Below are 15778 nucleotides of genomic sequence, written 5' to 3' on the forward strand. Positions count from 1 at the left end.
GCCTCTCACCCCATCTCTACAGCAGCATTTGTGTCTTTTATCTCTGTATGTGCGTGTAGGTTTTCTTCTGTTGAAGTGTGTGGGTGTTTAATGTTAGCACACTGATGGGAGGTGTAAAGTATTGGAACCAACATGAGTGACAAACTAGATGATTTCCCATAATTGCTTTGGGCACCATTGCTTTGATGTAGCAGCTGTACTTTGGCAAGGTTCTCAGAATGGTCTTCAACCATTCCTGTACAATATTTCATGAAGAAATAATCTGATTACCACATAATCCATTGAGCAGGTTCATCTTCCACACTATTACTCTCTTTTTAGGCACAATGAGATTAGATATTGTGCCGACACACTTCACTTCATTTAGGAATCTATCTTAGATGATGTGCAAGGTTCCCGCACAAATCGTCTCATCTCGTCTTTTCTCATTTTGTCTATTCTCTCCTCTCGTCTCATCTCTTCTCTTCTACCGTCTTTTCTTGTCTTGTCAAATCTCATCATGTTTCATTTCGTTCTATCTTCTCTCCCCTCGTCATGTCAAATCTCCTCTCTTCTTGTCTCATCTTGTCTCTTGGTGACAGAAACAGGAAAACCACAAAAAAAGTAAAGGAAATGGACTATAAATAACAATACAAAACACAACAGAAGAAAAAGACTAATGTATGCCCTCGTGAAAACGAAGTTTAAATTTAATGTGCATTTGTACTGTACATTAATCTTATACATATTTTTTGGGAGAAAAAAACTGTGCCTGTAGATAGCTAATATTAAATAAAAATAAACCCCCACTTAAGTTTACTTACGGAAGGTTAACTTTTTATGAATATATGTTGCTCATCCTGTAACAGATAGGTGCACTTTAAAGCAACTGTATGTAGTTTTGTATATTTATCCACCTTATTTTTCACATTTTAATGGCCGTGACCATTTTGTATATTTAAAGTGTCTGATGCCATTTGCTTCCAGTTATTTTTAGATGAACACAACTGCTTGTTATGCTTCTTGAAACGGCAAACTGGTACTTTACCATTCACTGGTTTGTAGAACATTTGTACCTTTTACCACATGTTCTTCTTATTTCCCTATAGCAGCTAATAAAACTGAAGTTTCACACACTCAAAACTGCATACTTTCACATTGAAAAATAAGGTGAATATTGGAGCCCCTTACAGTTAACTGGATGGAATTCGCTGTCATAAATATATCAATGTCGTAATTACAGTGCAACATTTGTTGCCGCCGTAAAGCAATCAGGTATATTGCAGAGTTTCTTAATCGTTAACGAAAAAAATATACTCTTGGAACAGATGTTTGAGCAGAAGTGTGGAAAAGTAACAGAAGCCACTAGCTTTTTTACAAGTATGTATCCTATCAGAAGGGGAAAAATGGTCTTAACTGCATCTTCATTACAAATGTATATTTGCAAATATATTTAATACAAGATACAAGTTTCAATACAAATGGGATTAAAATACACTTCAGTTTACCACAAACATTTTGGTTTCATTCAGCATACACTTTTAACCATATTTCAAAGATAATACGAGTAATTATGAAATTACATAGAAATATATCCTACTTAGGTGGGTCTAAAGGTCACCTAATTGCATTCAGTATAAAATTAAATCTAGGGATGCCAACCCTGGTCCTGGAGAGCTACCTTCTGCTTCCCGCAGACTTTACTTCCAGCCTTGTTTTAATCCACCTGCCTGTAATTTTTAAGTGACCCTGAAAATCTATATTAGCGGGTGTGTTTGATTGGGGTTGGAGCTGATCTCAGCAGGACGTAGCTCTCTAGGAGCAGTGTTGGCTTCCCTAGATTTAAACTATAATACATTTTCATTAAATTGCAATTAAGTGTCCGAAAACATTACATTCAGTTGGCAATTCAGTATATTCTGTTAAAGTATATTATTTCCATAATAGTTACTCTTTTTAAAGTATGTTAAACTGTACATCTTTTTCACAATAATGTGCAGTATAGAATATGTACATCCAGTTGAATAAATATTTTAGTTGAATTGAAATATTGTTCACAACAGAAATGTAGCACTGAGGTTTTAATTGTTCATGAGGTAGAAGGCCTGAGGGATGTTCTTGGATGTTCTAGTGCTGTTCTTTGTAGCAACGGTTCAAAAAGGCAGTGGCCTGTGTGTGGGTCTGAAGTGATTCCTCCTGCCCGTTTCGAGATGCACAGTTCTTGAAGGGCGAGCACTGAAGCACCAATAATTTTCTCAGCAGTCCTGACAGTCCATTGCAGTTGCCTTCTGTTCGATTTGGTAGCTGAACCAAATCAGAGATAGTTATGAAGGTATACAAAACAGACTCAAAGACGGCTGAGAACTATAACAGCAGGGCAGCTTTGATCACAGACTGGCTTGGAAAAACCCAAACTTTTCAAATATACTTGCCAGTTTAGTGTGCATCAAAAGGTCAGGGCACAGATGGTGGGTTGTCTGTGAGTTGGACGTCTGAAGCTGAGACCATTATTGCATTCAGCTCCTTTAAACAATGCTGATATCATGATATTTAAGATCTCATTATGTAAACAACAATATATTTACTGCATATTTCAAACACTTAATGAATGAATGAATGATGCATTTATATAGCGCTTCATTGTGTATTGTTGTACACCCAAAGTGCTTTACAATCATATGTGGGGTCTCTCCTCAACCTCCACCAGCATATCAAACACTTAAGCTAAACAAAGACTATGCATTTCATTGGGAAATGTACAGATAGCTGTTGAAAATATTTTTGTTATTCACTTGGGTGTTTCAGCTAAACAGATGTTGAGATGCAGTTATTGCCCTGGAGATCAAACAGCATAATGGGAAATCAGACTTTCCGAAATACTCTCTGGCATTAATTTAAATAGAGTTTTTTTACTTTTTTTTTTAAATCAGAAATGGAACAGTTTTGTTTTGCTTTGAAGCATTTGATTATACAAGTCATTTTCAGGAAGGATGAAATTGTCGTTTAATGAACAAATCTGGCGCTCAGGTTGTTTGTCAGTCATTCCTCCACATTTTGCAGCTTGCACACCCCCTGAAAACAAGTAGCGTGACTGAAAAGGCAGGGAAAGTGGATGAGGTTAACACAGGTTAAGCCATGTAAATTATTCCTTTATTCGCCCACATAAACAAGTAATAATATTGTGTTTTGTTTACAGCAGTAAATGTTGTATAACGGTTTACTATGAATGACAGATCAGTAACACTAGACACTAGTAACATTACATTAAGTTACATCTACTAACAATAAAAGTCTTTAATAATCTTATGTTAATTTTAACATTTACTAATACATAGTTTAAATCAAATATTGCATCTAAGATTATTTAACAGACATGAGCTAATATGACCGAAGAGTGAACGATTAATAAATACTGTTACAAATGAAATTCTCATTAGTTAAGTAAGGGACAATGTAGATCCAATGTAGTGGCTTTGATAAAAGACAACCAAACAAATTAACATAAGGGATAATGTTATATCACTCATCACATGGCTTTTCACCAAATAAATCATTATGTGGATGTTAAATATTGATTTGAGTAGAAACTTGAAACTGATTAAAAATCGTACCATTTTATGATGTCATTATCGGATAGGGGTGTAACAATTCGCTCGTTTTCTCAATACATAATCGATTATAAACCCTGACGATGCATATGCATTGATCTTGAAACATGATTTTTGAATTGTGAATAGCCGATCTTGGACATTAATTGATTTAAAACACTAAGAATCGAATGAATCACGATTCAATGCTTTCAAAATATATACACATTGAAATACTACACCTACGAATTAATGGAGATCTTGAACAGAATTTGTGCCTCGCTTCTCTCTTTCACGCGCTCAACTATTACTACCCATGAATGCCACAGGATTGCACTCGCGCTCTATTCGTCTCTGACACAGCTGATGTGTGATCTCTCCTCAGGACTCATTGCCAGTAATGCTAAAGTGAAGTAGCTTTACTTTTCTTTAGTTTTTCAATGGCTTATTGCATCTTACCGACAGCGTTACCTGAGCATTCGAAAGATGAACCGAATGTACGAAGGAAACTGTTAAAATAACCACAGCATTAACAACGACCTTGAAATAGGAGCCAAGGTTGAAAGTAGCATTTGTTGTTAATAACGCGTGTGGCGGACCTGCCTATACTAACATGCTCTTTAAATAAAAGAAAAAACATTGCGCCAGACTTTAAACCAGGTTTGAGTTGGTCTATGGCACAGTCTATTTTCAGCTCCTTAAAATAGCAATTGTGCCAGCAATGCGCCTGAACACACCTCTTTTTTACACCACCGCTCCCATGGGCGCACAATGAGCACAAATGCATTTGTATTGCGCCGGGTGTATTATAGGGCCCAAAGAGTGCAGAATCAAATCTTTATAATCAAATCGAATCGACTTTAATTGAATCGTACTAAATTTGCAAAAATCGTTCTTGAATCGAATCGAAAACCTATGAATCATAAATCGAATTGCTGCCTAAGATTCACAGTCCTATTATCAGGGAATGACAGACTAATAGATTAGAATCAAGCATTTATAAGCGTTGTGCAATAATGCCAGTTAAAGGGATAGTTCATCTAAAAATGAAAATTCATAATTTACTCTGTTGAATACATGATATTCCTACCGGTTGACTTTCATAGTATTTTTTCCTTACTCTAAAAGTTAATGGCTACGGTCAATTGTTTGATTCCAACATTATTCAAAATGTCTTCTTTTGCATTCAACAGACAAAAACATAAGTGGCCTTAACTACTATGTACTTACATTTTAATAAATAATTTAGTACAATGTACTTATTGTGTACATACATGTTTTTACATTGTACTTGTATTTAAAAAAAACAACATGTAATTACATCTATATTTAATTTCTGTATTTACATTTATAATTACACTGTTGACCCATACTTTACACCTTAACCCACCCTTAAACTCACCCATACCTCCAACCCTCTCCCTAACATTATCCCTATCCCACCTCAATAGCAGCAAAAGTGTTTTACTATACAATATGAACACAATAAGTACATTGTACTTATTTTTTTATGTAAGTACATAGTAGTTAAGGCAACCTAATATAAAGTGGGACCAAATAAACTTCTACAGATTTGGAACAAATTGAAGTATTTTTTTTTTTTTTTTTGGTAAACTTTCCTTTTAATGCATTAACTATAACGCTGCCTATAGGACCTCACTGTAAAGTGTTCCTGACAGATCTGTGTGTTCTGTGCAGGGGTGCTGCGGCTGGTGTCCGGGGGCCGGTGGGACTGTCTGACTGCGGGGGACTCGTGCTCCAGTGATGAGGCGTGTAGTCCGCGCTTGAGAACACTGAGGCAGTGTGTCGCAGGAGGTGGAAGCGTGAAGCTGGGTCCGGGGGCGCGCAACCACTGCGAGAACGCCGTGACGGCCCTGCTGTCTAGTCCTCTGCACAAATGCCAGTGCAAACGGGGCATGAAGAGAGAGAAGAACTGTCTCAGCATCTACTGGAGCCTCAAGCAGTCCGTGCTGCACGGTGAGCAAATCCATATTCAAAATTTTTCTTTGTCACATACAAAGCATTTGCTCGCACAATGATGCAATTACAAGTTCTAATACTCACACCCACGCGGTCCCCAGAAACCACTTCACTGGATGCTAATTAGACGCTGCATTTTAATATGCTAACCAGTTCAGCATTATAGAAGCATTACTTCAAACTGAACTTTTACCTGTGACACTCTCATTAATTCACTGACACAAAATACTCTGTTACCATAGCCACGAAAAACCCTGTTTGTGTGTGCGTTTACAGGGCTGAGCTTGGTGGAGAATTACCCCTATGAGCCTGTCGAGCGGGGCTTTGATTATGTTCGCCTGGCCTCCATCGCTGCAGGTCAGTGATTTGCACAGACACACTATGCCGATTATGTGCTGTGGTGCTGGAATTGATTTGGAACTGATCACGATGTGTTTTGTCACTTCTATGCCAAGCATTAGCAGTGAAGAGTTATTAATAGGGCAGAGCTTAATAGCTTACAACAGCAAAACATGAACACTTTGTTTAATGTACTTGGATATAACATAGTTCCCGTACATCGGCACCGTTGACGATAAACTGCGTTTCCTACAAAATGAGGCATGCATCAGGGACCTGTCAGGAGCAGAACAAACATTTCGCTGTGGGCCAAAGACTCTCAAATGGACCTAACAAAGACTAAACAGTCGGATGATTTATCTCAGAATTTCATTTTCTAATCAAGGCATTTCACTCATCTTTCTCCCATCTCATTACGTTCACTCAAAATAGCACCATACCAAGTCAGAAACTTATTCTTGGAGGAGCCACATGACTAAAACTGTCAGTTTGTCAGCCTCAGTTTATGGGGTGCTTAAGGCATGAGCTGAATTTTATGGCCCCCGAGGGCAGCACATAATGATCCATTTACTCATCATCTCTCTTGCGTGCACACACACTCATATACACACTTGAGTCCAAGCAGACACACATAAAATAATATTTTAACTCTCGGGGATAGGACAGAGAATGATTTCCTCAAAGTAATGAAAGTAATGTCGGTCATTCATGCTTGACTTTTAATGATGGCTGCTCTCAACTCTCAAACACTGTGAGCGTTCCTGGTTTGGTCGAGACAACAAAGATCAAACAAGAGTGTGGAAATTAGAAAGGGGAGGGAGGGGAAATAGACATAGACACTTAGAAAAAATAATAGTCAAAAGACAAAGAAATTGGGAAAAATTTGAAAAATTAATTTAATATATTCTTAACATTTCAATGACCTTGTAACAGTCTTTTCTGCCAGTATTACAGACTCAAATTAAAAGGCTTGCTTATCCAAACAGGAACTTTTGTTCACTTTATTTTCTTTATGTGTTCGTTCTTTATGTGTTTGTTAATTCATGTGGCATGAGGCTTTCAGTGTTTTACTGGATAAATTAGATTTATCCAGAAAGAAAGATATTTTAAATGAAAAATATATATTTCATTGTAGACATTTATATGTAACAGTATGTGTGAAGTGTAAGGCCTGTAATAATAGTTTGGTGATTGGTCCCAACAAACTCTGATGTACAGTACTTACGTCTAGAATCTGTGTATACAGCAATATAATGAGTACCAGGGTCCAGAATATTGGCTCAGTATTGATCATAAGCTTGCAAAATCCCTTAATGATGGATGAAAAAAGTAATATCACCCAAACGGATTCTGAGCAGAGGAAGAAATTAAACGAAAGGAAGAAAGAAAGAAATAACAAGATTTATGATAAGAATGAAAGCTAGCAAAGAATGAAAGAACAAACAAACAACCGAAAGACAGCAAGGAAAAATACCAAAATGAAGAAAAACAAGTATGAAAGGAGGGACAGAAGAATGCACTGTGAATGAGTTGGAAAGGAGGAAGGAAGAACAAGAAAGGCAACAAGCATTCATAAAAATGAAGGAAATGGAAAAAAGGTAGAAAGGAAGCACACAAGCAAAGGATGAAAGGTGGGAGGGAAATTAATGGAAGCAAGAGTGTAAAGAAAGGAAGCAAAGAAGGAAAATGCAACAAACAAAGTATAATTGTAGGTATGATGGATGGAAATAAATAAGGAGAAAAGAAATTAGTGGGAAAATGGAATAAAGAAAAGTAAGGAAGCAAGCAAATGAGTAAATGAAAGAATAGAAAGTAAATTAAAGTTCTCTTTCTCTTTTTCTTTTTTGCTGCAGTGTCTTATCAGTTTATAAATATCAGTTTACATTTCCAAACATTCATTTTGCCAGTAATTGTAATAATCCAGAGACAGTTTGTTTACACAAGGAGTCTGACAACAGCCAGTGCTCCACACAGAGATCTGATCTCACCATCATCAGTCTGTCTGGAATAACATGAAGAAACAGAACAAACTGAGACAGACTCAATTCAGAAGAACTGTGGAAAAATGAATGTTTGGAAATGTACACTGATATTTTCTACTCACACACTACAGCAAAATATAGAACTAACTGATTTTTTAGCTGTGAAAATACTAGTGTTCTAATCATTTTGGCCAACACTGTAATGGATAGAATAAAGCAAGAAAAATAAACGAGCCAAGGAAGGAAGGGAAGTGAAGAAGGATGAGGGACAGAAAGATGTAATTAAAAAAAGGTGAAAAGAAAGAAGGGAAAGAATAAATGGGGGGGGGGGGGTGTGAAGGAAGAAAGCAAGCAAGCTAAGGGAGGAAAAATAAAGAAACAAATGGGAAACGAATGTACAGAAAGAAACAAGGAAAGGAAACAAACTGAAGAAATGATGCAAAGAATAATGGATGGATGTATGGATGGAAAGGATAAATAGGACATGTTAAAAGACACAGAGGTGAAAAAGATTATAATGAAGGGGGCAGTAGTTAAAAAAATCCACGGCTCATGGGGGAAGAAAAAAAAAAAAATATATATATAGAGAGAGAGAGAGATAAAGCGAGCTCTATGGCAGTGTAATGCTGGCAGGCTCTCTGCGGCCCACATTAGTCTGATATGAAAAATGAAGCAGCGGCTGCAGCAGCCAGTCTCAGCTGGGACCTGCTCTGTGATAGAGACCAGACTCATTCAACTTTCATTCTCACTCATGCTCTATTCATTAGCAGCACACACAGGCCACCCAGACTCACATCCTCTTAGAGCAGACCAACTCAAACCTTCATTAGGACATGAGAGAAAGAGATGTTCTGTATGAACCTCAACCCTCATTAGAACAATGAGCCAGAGCACACCTCCAAAAACCCATGCTGCTCTGACAGCTGGACAAGGCCATTCAGAAAATAATTAATGACATTAGTTATTAAATTGGAAGGCTTTTGTAAGTGCATTTAATACACTCTTATGGCAATTCGTAACTATTTTGCATTAAGAAATTTGTCACTACAATCTCATTTGTATGATTTCATATCCCATTGACAGTTAAGTTTAATAAATAGGACAGAAGGGGAAAAGAAAACAAGGGGAGGAAGCAAAGTAAGACAGGGAAAAAAGCAGAGAACAAGCAAAAAAAAAAAAAAAAGAGAGAGAGAGAAAATGTTATGTTGGATGGTAGGTAATGCCACATTTTACTGTTGTGGTCTGGTTTTCTGTGTTATCTTGAGTTCAGGCTTCTGTTTCAGCACTGGACAGCGACTGTAGCTACTCCAACTACCTTTCTGTTTGTACTCTAAAGTAGGCAAGTGTAACTAACATACTAATCTCTTTATACCCTGGAATCACAAGTCTGCTCCCTCTCCTTCCTTTCAGAGTCTGAGGTGGGCATGACAACAGTGAACCGTTGTTTGGATGCTGCTAAGGCCTGTAATGTGGATGAGACGTGTCAGAAACTACGCACAGAGTACGTGTCGGCGTGCATCGCCCCATCGGCGCGAGCCGGGCCCTGCAACCGAGCGCGCTGCAGCAAAGCACTCAGAAAGTTCTTCGACCGTGTGCCGCCAGACTACACACACGAGCTGCTCTTCTGTCCATGCTCTGACACAGCTTGTGCAGAGCGACGGCGCCAGACCATTGTGCCTGTGTGCTCATATGAAGAAAGGGAAAAACCCAATTGCCTGACACAACTTAGAGTTTGTGAGGCCGACTATGTGTGCAAGTGGGTATTGTGTGTGTCTGTGTGAAAATGACTGTTACAAATACAATGAAGCTCTTTTGAAGGGCCTGAAACTCTGTGCTCTGTAAAGAGTAATATATAAAGGTGCACAGAGTCATTTTGTCCCATTCAAAAAGTTTTGAACCTGAAGAAATGAATATATGTTAGGTGTACAGTAAATTCACATGAGGTAAACACTCAGTTACCTAAAAAGTTTTATTTTATATAATAATAATAATAATAATTTGATTTCACTTTATTTTAAGGTGTCCTTGTTACAATGTAGTAATAAATTACCAACTCAAAGTACTGAGTAATATTAATTAACTACATGTACCTAATATATGTTTAGGGTTAGGATTTGGCTTAGGGTTACTTGCATATAATTATGCACAATTTGTTCTTCATATAATAGTAAGTACATGTAACAAGAACACCTTAGAATATAGTGTTACCTATACTTTTAATATACTCCAATTAAACAATTATTCTTTAGAAATGCCATTTGATTTCAGTATTTATTTTTATTTATTTTTATTTTTTAAATGTAACCATTCCAAATAAGAATCGAGTTCTCTGTTGCCAACCTTAACACATACATACATACACACACACATATATATATATATATATATACATACATACTCTGAAGACAAAGACATTTTCTTATATTATATATATATATATATATATATATATAAAACATTTTTTGTCTTCAGAGTCACATGATCCTTCAGAAATCATTCAGATATTAAAGACATTAAACCAATTTAATAGTTTTGAGGATTCTGAGAGCTGAATCAATTTTAAATATTTAATGTTTTTGCTGAATATAAAAGTACACATTTCTTAAACAAACAAACCAAATAATTACTGAGCCCCAAACTTTTGTTCTAGTATATATGAAAACTTGCCATAGAAGACGACAATTTATGCTACAGCATCCCTTGTGGCATGCTGAGAATATAAATTAAATTTACACAATGTAATTAATATAAACACAATAATGCCCAAGTGTGTAGTAAAAGTATAGGATAATTTTACGCTCTGTTAATTTATCTGTTCACTATGGACAAACAGAAAACTGTAAATCCAACAAACACATGAGTCTGACAGCTGCATTCACTCTGCAAGGCTCTCAGTAGAGCTGAGTTTGAGTGGTCATATTTGAGCCTCCCTCAAAGGCCTTCATCGGTCTTTGCCATCGATTCAACCATCATGCTTTCACACAACAAGCGAACACTCTGCTGACACAACACATTACACAAGAGGAGATCACTTACGGCCACAACAGCCAGTAAGCATAAGAATCAGCAGGGAATGTGGGCAATTCCTCTGAGACTGACCTGGTTAAATGATTGATTGGTCACCAGAGGACAGGCAGAATGTGACCTGCATGTAAAAGGTCGCTGTCAGCAGAGTTTCCGGCGGCTGATTGAGAATCTGGCAGTTCTCCAGAATTCTGAATTGCCGTTATGTATCTGATTTGCAAAACGAATGGATCAGAACTGTGCAGAGTGTTATAAAGGGGGGACTGAAAAAGAGAGAAGAGTGGAGAGTGTTGGTCTAAAGCTTTCTAAACAGAAAAGAAGAGGACAAAATAGAACAGAGTATGTAGCCCCATCTACATGTATAACACAGGGTAGATGAAAATGTTTGTGGGAATGCGTGTTTCTGAGGGTTTGCTGACTGGCTGGATGATGGATGTGCTGTTGTGGTTCCCTCAGGTCTCGCTTGGCTCAGTTCGAGCATGACTGCCAACCCTCCGAGCTTACTGCCAGTGGCTGCCAGCAAGAAAATTACGGAGCCTGCCTTGTTGCATACACCGGCCTGATAGGTGAGAACTCTGGGCAACATAGTTCAACCGGGTTTATCGCATGCACCAGTCAGGGAGATTTGAATTATGGGCATTGCAATCTTATCAAGCTTGGCATTATAATCTTATCCACCAACAAGGGAAATGTTAAGAAAAAAATACCACCATGACACATACAAGCTCTCAGGGGTTTATTAAACCTTGTCACAAGTTCATGTGATGCATAATACTGCAATTGCAATCCTCATTACAAACATGATTTCTGTAGAACACAAAAGAAGATATTTTGAAGAATGTTTCAAATGTTTTGTTCATACAATGACAGTCAGTGGGGTCATGGGTGTCCAGTCCTGCTCCTGGAAGGTCAACATCTTGCAGAGTTTAGCTTCAACCTGCTCCAACATACCTGTCTCAAAATCCCAGAGGCGTAGCCATCATTTCAGAAGTGACTGGGACAGAAATTTCAAATGTAATAACTATTTTTTTTCTGTCGGTCTGTATCTTATTGACAGTTATTTATTTGTTTAACTGGCTAGAAAATCAAATATACTGCTGGACAATAACCAATAACATTCTATAATATTATTCCTATATGTTTCTAATGACAATAATATTATTGGTTTATATACACTTCAAACACTTTTTCCCATTTTTATCACAGAATATGGCAGAAAATACAATTTATAGTTTCTACTATATAGTTTCTATATGTCACTTAGCATGGCATTATTCATATTTGTTTATTACCTGGATATGACTTGAAAACACACACAAGAACAAAATATTGTCGTAATCGTATGTTTATTGTCTTCACATTTCATCAGTCAAAATGTTTGATTTTTATTCAGCTTAGCTGAGAATTATTGTCACGCTGAACAACAATTAATTACTGTTTTTGCATTAGGTTAAGGGCAGGATTTAGGGTTGGGTTATGCGTACACATTAATAAAACAATCTAATAGGTAGCAAATATAATGTATTGTTATTTTCTGGCTGTTACTGTATCCATTCTAGCCACAACTCATAGAGCCCTGGTTGCAATAGGTGGCCCGGCATAAATTATTACTTCTATAAGTCTGTTTTGGACTTTCTGCATGAGTGCGCCCTCTAGTGTCAAGTATGAATGCAACATACATTGCATGAGAGTGTTTAGCGCTCTGCAATGTTCACATCACCTTGTTTTGGATACATAAAAAACATCACAATTGTTACATTTGTGGTATATGTAGATGAACATACGAGATGACTCGCTCCCTCTTTAATTTGAGGGATCAAGGGTCTGTCCATATACATTTTATCTGTTCACTTGACAAAGTAGAATGCACTTCAAAATGGCATCCGGGATTTCCCAGAGGGGAAGTGCTTAGGGAAATTTGTCAAAATTGTATTTTGATTGGCTGGTTCATTTGACCCTCCAGGAGCAGGTTTGGACACCACTGATATAAGTTTTTGTTTGATTTTGTTGCTCATTATGAACCCATGTACTTTTGGGTCTAATCTGCAGTGCATTTGTGTGATCAACTTGTACTACAACAACTTATCACCACTATAAACAAGTAACGATTCAGGGTGAGAAGATTCCATTACTGCTTGACTTTTGTTTTAGTACTTTCACAGCATTTGTCTGTGCAGTTATTGCAAAAGATGCAAGAAAAGCAACGTGGGCTGGTCTCCAAAGGCAATTTATTTGGAGACAAGCAGCTATGAGACACATTTCACTATAATAAATGTGACTAAGAGTGTGCAATTTTGCAAATTATATGTCATCATTTAGAGGCTCACCTTTGTTAGCTGAAATCTGATTATAAATGCCAAAAACAGTAGAATGACATCACCCTGGAAGTCTTCCCCTTCACCGTTCAGATAGGCTGCTCCAAAAGGGGATGTAAGGACACTGGGTAGACGCATCGGGATTGACGTAAATAATGACAACCGTTTGATGGAATTGTCAGTGAGATTTGCTGGTAAAGAGAGCTACAGAAGAGTTTATGACATTAACAAATGTACAAGTCAGACATGGCAATACAGAGATACCGAAGACAAAAAGAGACCAAGCTCTCTGCCCTGACTGTTAGTCATTACAGCAGTATTTTCCAAGAGCGGTTGTGAAGATGTTGCGCTTTTGTGTTCTGGGACAAAAGAAATCAATGTGTTTAAACGGGTCCCTATCAGACTATTGAGTTCTAAAGTGCAGCACCTCCACTTTTCCCGCTTTCAGCTGTCGCCTTCTACACTCACTCTCTCACACGGTGAAAAAGCACTGTCATTTTCCTTCCCTACTGAACAAAGACAGCTCTAAGAGCTACGGACCTATATCCTCTGCAATCAATGTTCTAGCACACTTATGTAACCCACACACAAGATAAAGATTGACAGAGCTTTTCATATCCGTTTTAGCTGAGGGCTTCCAGAATAACACAAGGGGGATTGCTTAAAATGCAACAAACATTTTAACGTCAAAAAGGTGAAAGTGTCCCTGCTCTAATAATGGGGTGCACTTGGTGTCCCTGAGGTACAAATCTGAAATAATATGTTGCAAGAAAAAAATATTCATTTTAGTATTTTTTTTTTTCACTTCAAAGATAATGGTTTGACAATTGCAAAATTTCTCTCTCTTTTTTTTTTTTTGCAACTAATTTTGACTGATCTTATGTTAAAAAAGAAAGAAAAAGATTCAAGTAATTTAAGCTGTATTTTGTACCTTTTATTTAAAAAGGAAAATATTTCCCATAATACATGCTGCATTTATTTGAGACCGGTAGCACTGTATTTGGCTTTCTGTTTTGCAACTGATGTTCTTTTCTGCGTTATTTCTGTCTCACTCTCTCCCTGTAGGTAGTATTATCACTCCGAACTACCTAGATAACGCTACATCAAATGTGGGACCGTGGTGCTCTTGTGTGGCTAGCGGGAATTTCCGAGATCAGTGCAACCACTTCCTCAGCCATTTCCATGACAACAATTGCTTGAGTGAGTAAATACCTCTCCCCTGTCCTATATCACAAATAAATATTACCATCATTGCTGGAGATTCCCTTTTGTGCTCTCTGGGGAAAATTAAAGGGAGGCATAGAAACCACATGCAGTCGCATATAGCCTGTTTCATCAGTTCTTGGCAGAAGTAGCATTTCCACACAATTTCCCACCCATCCACTACCTTGGTATTGTCCTTTGGCCTATATGTTCTTTGATCCATGACACAACCACAACTGTGAAAACAATACTGGGCCTGTCCAAAAACCCACAATTACAGTACAGGCTGTCCCAGGTTTGCCATGGAAGAACCATTCCGGGTTCCAATAAGCAGTTTTTAAAATACTTTTTTGCCTTAGTGCAGAACATTTTAATAATCTGTAGAAACATGTTCCAGTTAAAAAAAGAACCTTTTGTCTAATGGTTCTTTATGGAGTGCAGTGCATTTCCTACATGCTGGTAGTTTTGCTTTAAATTATTATTATCATTATTATTTTAAATAAATGTTTAGTCTTGGTGTTTATAATGAATGTTGTTTATACTGAATGCCACTATAATATATGTTTGTTTTAAACTTATATTTTTCATTGCTGTTCTGAATAACATTAGGGGAACTAAAACACAAAGATTATAAATGTATTGTTTTATTTACCAGTGTGACTTAGTCAGGTGCAATTTTCTAGAATATATGGTGTTTTTATTTTGCCTTTAAATCACTTAACATGGGTCTATTTTTTTGAAGTTTAAAAGTTTATTTAAAGTTTAAAGTATTGAAAATCAAAATGTTTAAAGGGGTCATTTTGACATGGATTTTGTTTTATTATTTTAATATATTCTTTGAATAATACTTGCATACACACCCAAAAAAATTGCAGTGACTGTATTTTTTATTTTTTTTTACTTTTAATGAGACGCGACACTCGCATTCATGATCAAGTGTCAGCAGTCATTGGCTGAACGCTGGTGGGGTGGCCGACGTGTTGCTCTGGAGGCAGTGTTTATGCAAACGACTGGGGCTACGTGAGGTCACCTTGTGCCACTGGATCCAAAATGGGATGTTTTGGAGTTTAAAGGGGTCATATGATGCACTTTAAATTTTCATTTCTCTTTGGAGTGTTACAAGCTGTTCGTGCATAGATAAGATCCCTAAAGTTGCAAAGACTAAAGTCTCAAACACAAAGAGATATTCTTTATAAAAGTTAAGACTCGTCCACGTCCTACTAAAATGCCTAGTTTAAACATGCCCCCACATGTCTACATCACGGTTTGGGGAAATTTGCATAACACCACCGAAATCTTCATACAAAGAAAGAAGGCATAACTTTTATTCTCGCTGTAGTATCGTAGTACACGCTTGAGGTGTTCGGTC

The 15778-nt window shown here is 37.2% G+C and overlaps 1 protein-coding gene across 1 annotated transcript in view; it reads left to right on the top strand.

The window, feature by feature from the left end:
- The window catches only part of LOC113057053 (GDNF family receptor alpha-4), a 99922-nt gene that overhangs the window by 75232 nt on the left and 8912 nt on the right, over positions 1-15778 (top strand). Inside the window, exons 2-6 of the mRNA XM_026224074.1 lie at positions 5265-5543; positions 5823-5903; positions 9278-9623; positions 11348-11457; positions 14272-14406. Coding sequence (XP_026079859.1) covers positions 5265-5543; positions 5823-5903; positions 9278-9623; positions 11348-11457; positions 14272-14406 — 951 coding nt within the window. The remainder of the gene's footprint in view (positions 1-5264; positions 5544-5822; positions 5904-9277; positions 9624-11347; positions 11458-14271; positions 14407-15778) is intronic.

This window comes from Carassius auratus, chromosome 38 (genome assembly GCF_003368295.1).
Source record: "Carassius auratus strain Wakin chromosome 38, ASM336829v1, whole genome shotgun sequence".
Lineage (NCBI taxonomy): Eukaryota > Metazoa > Chordata > Actinopteri > Cypriniformes > Cyprinidae > Carassius > Carassius auratus.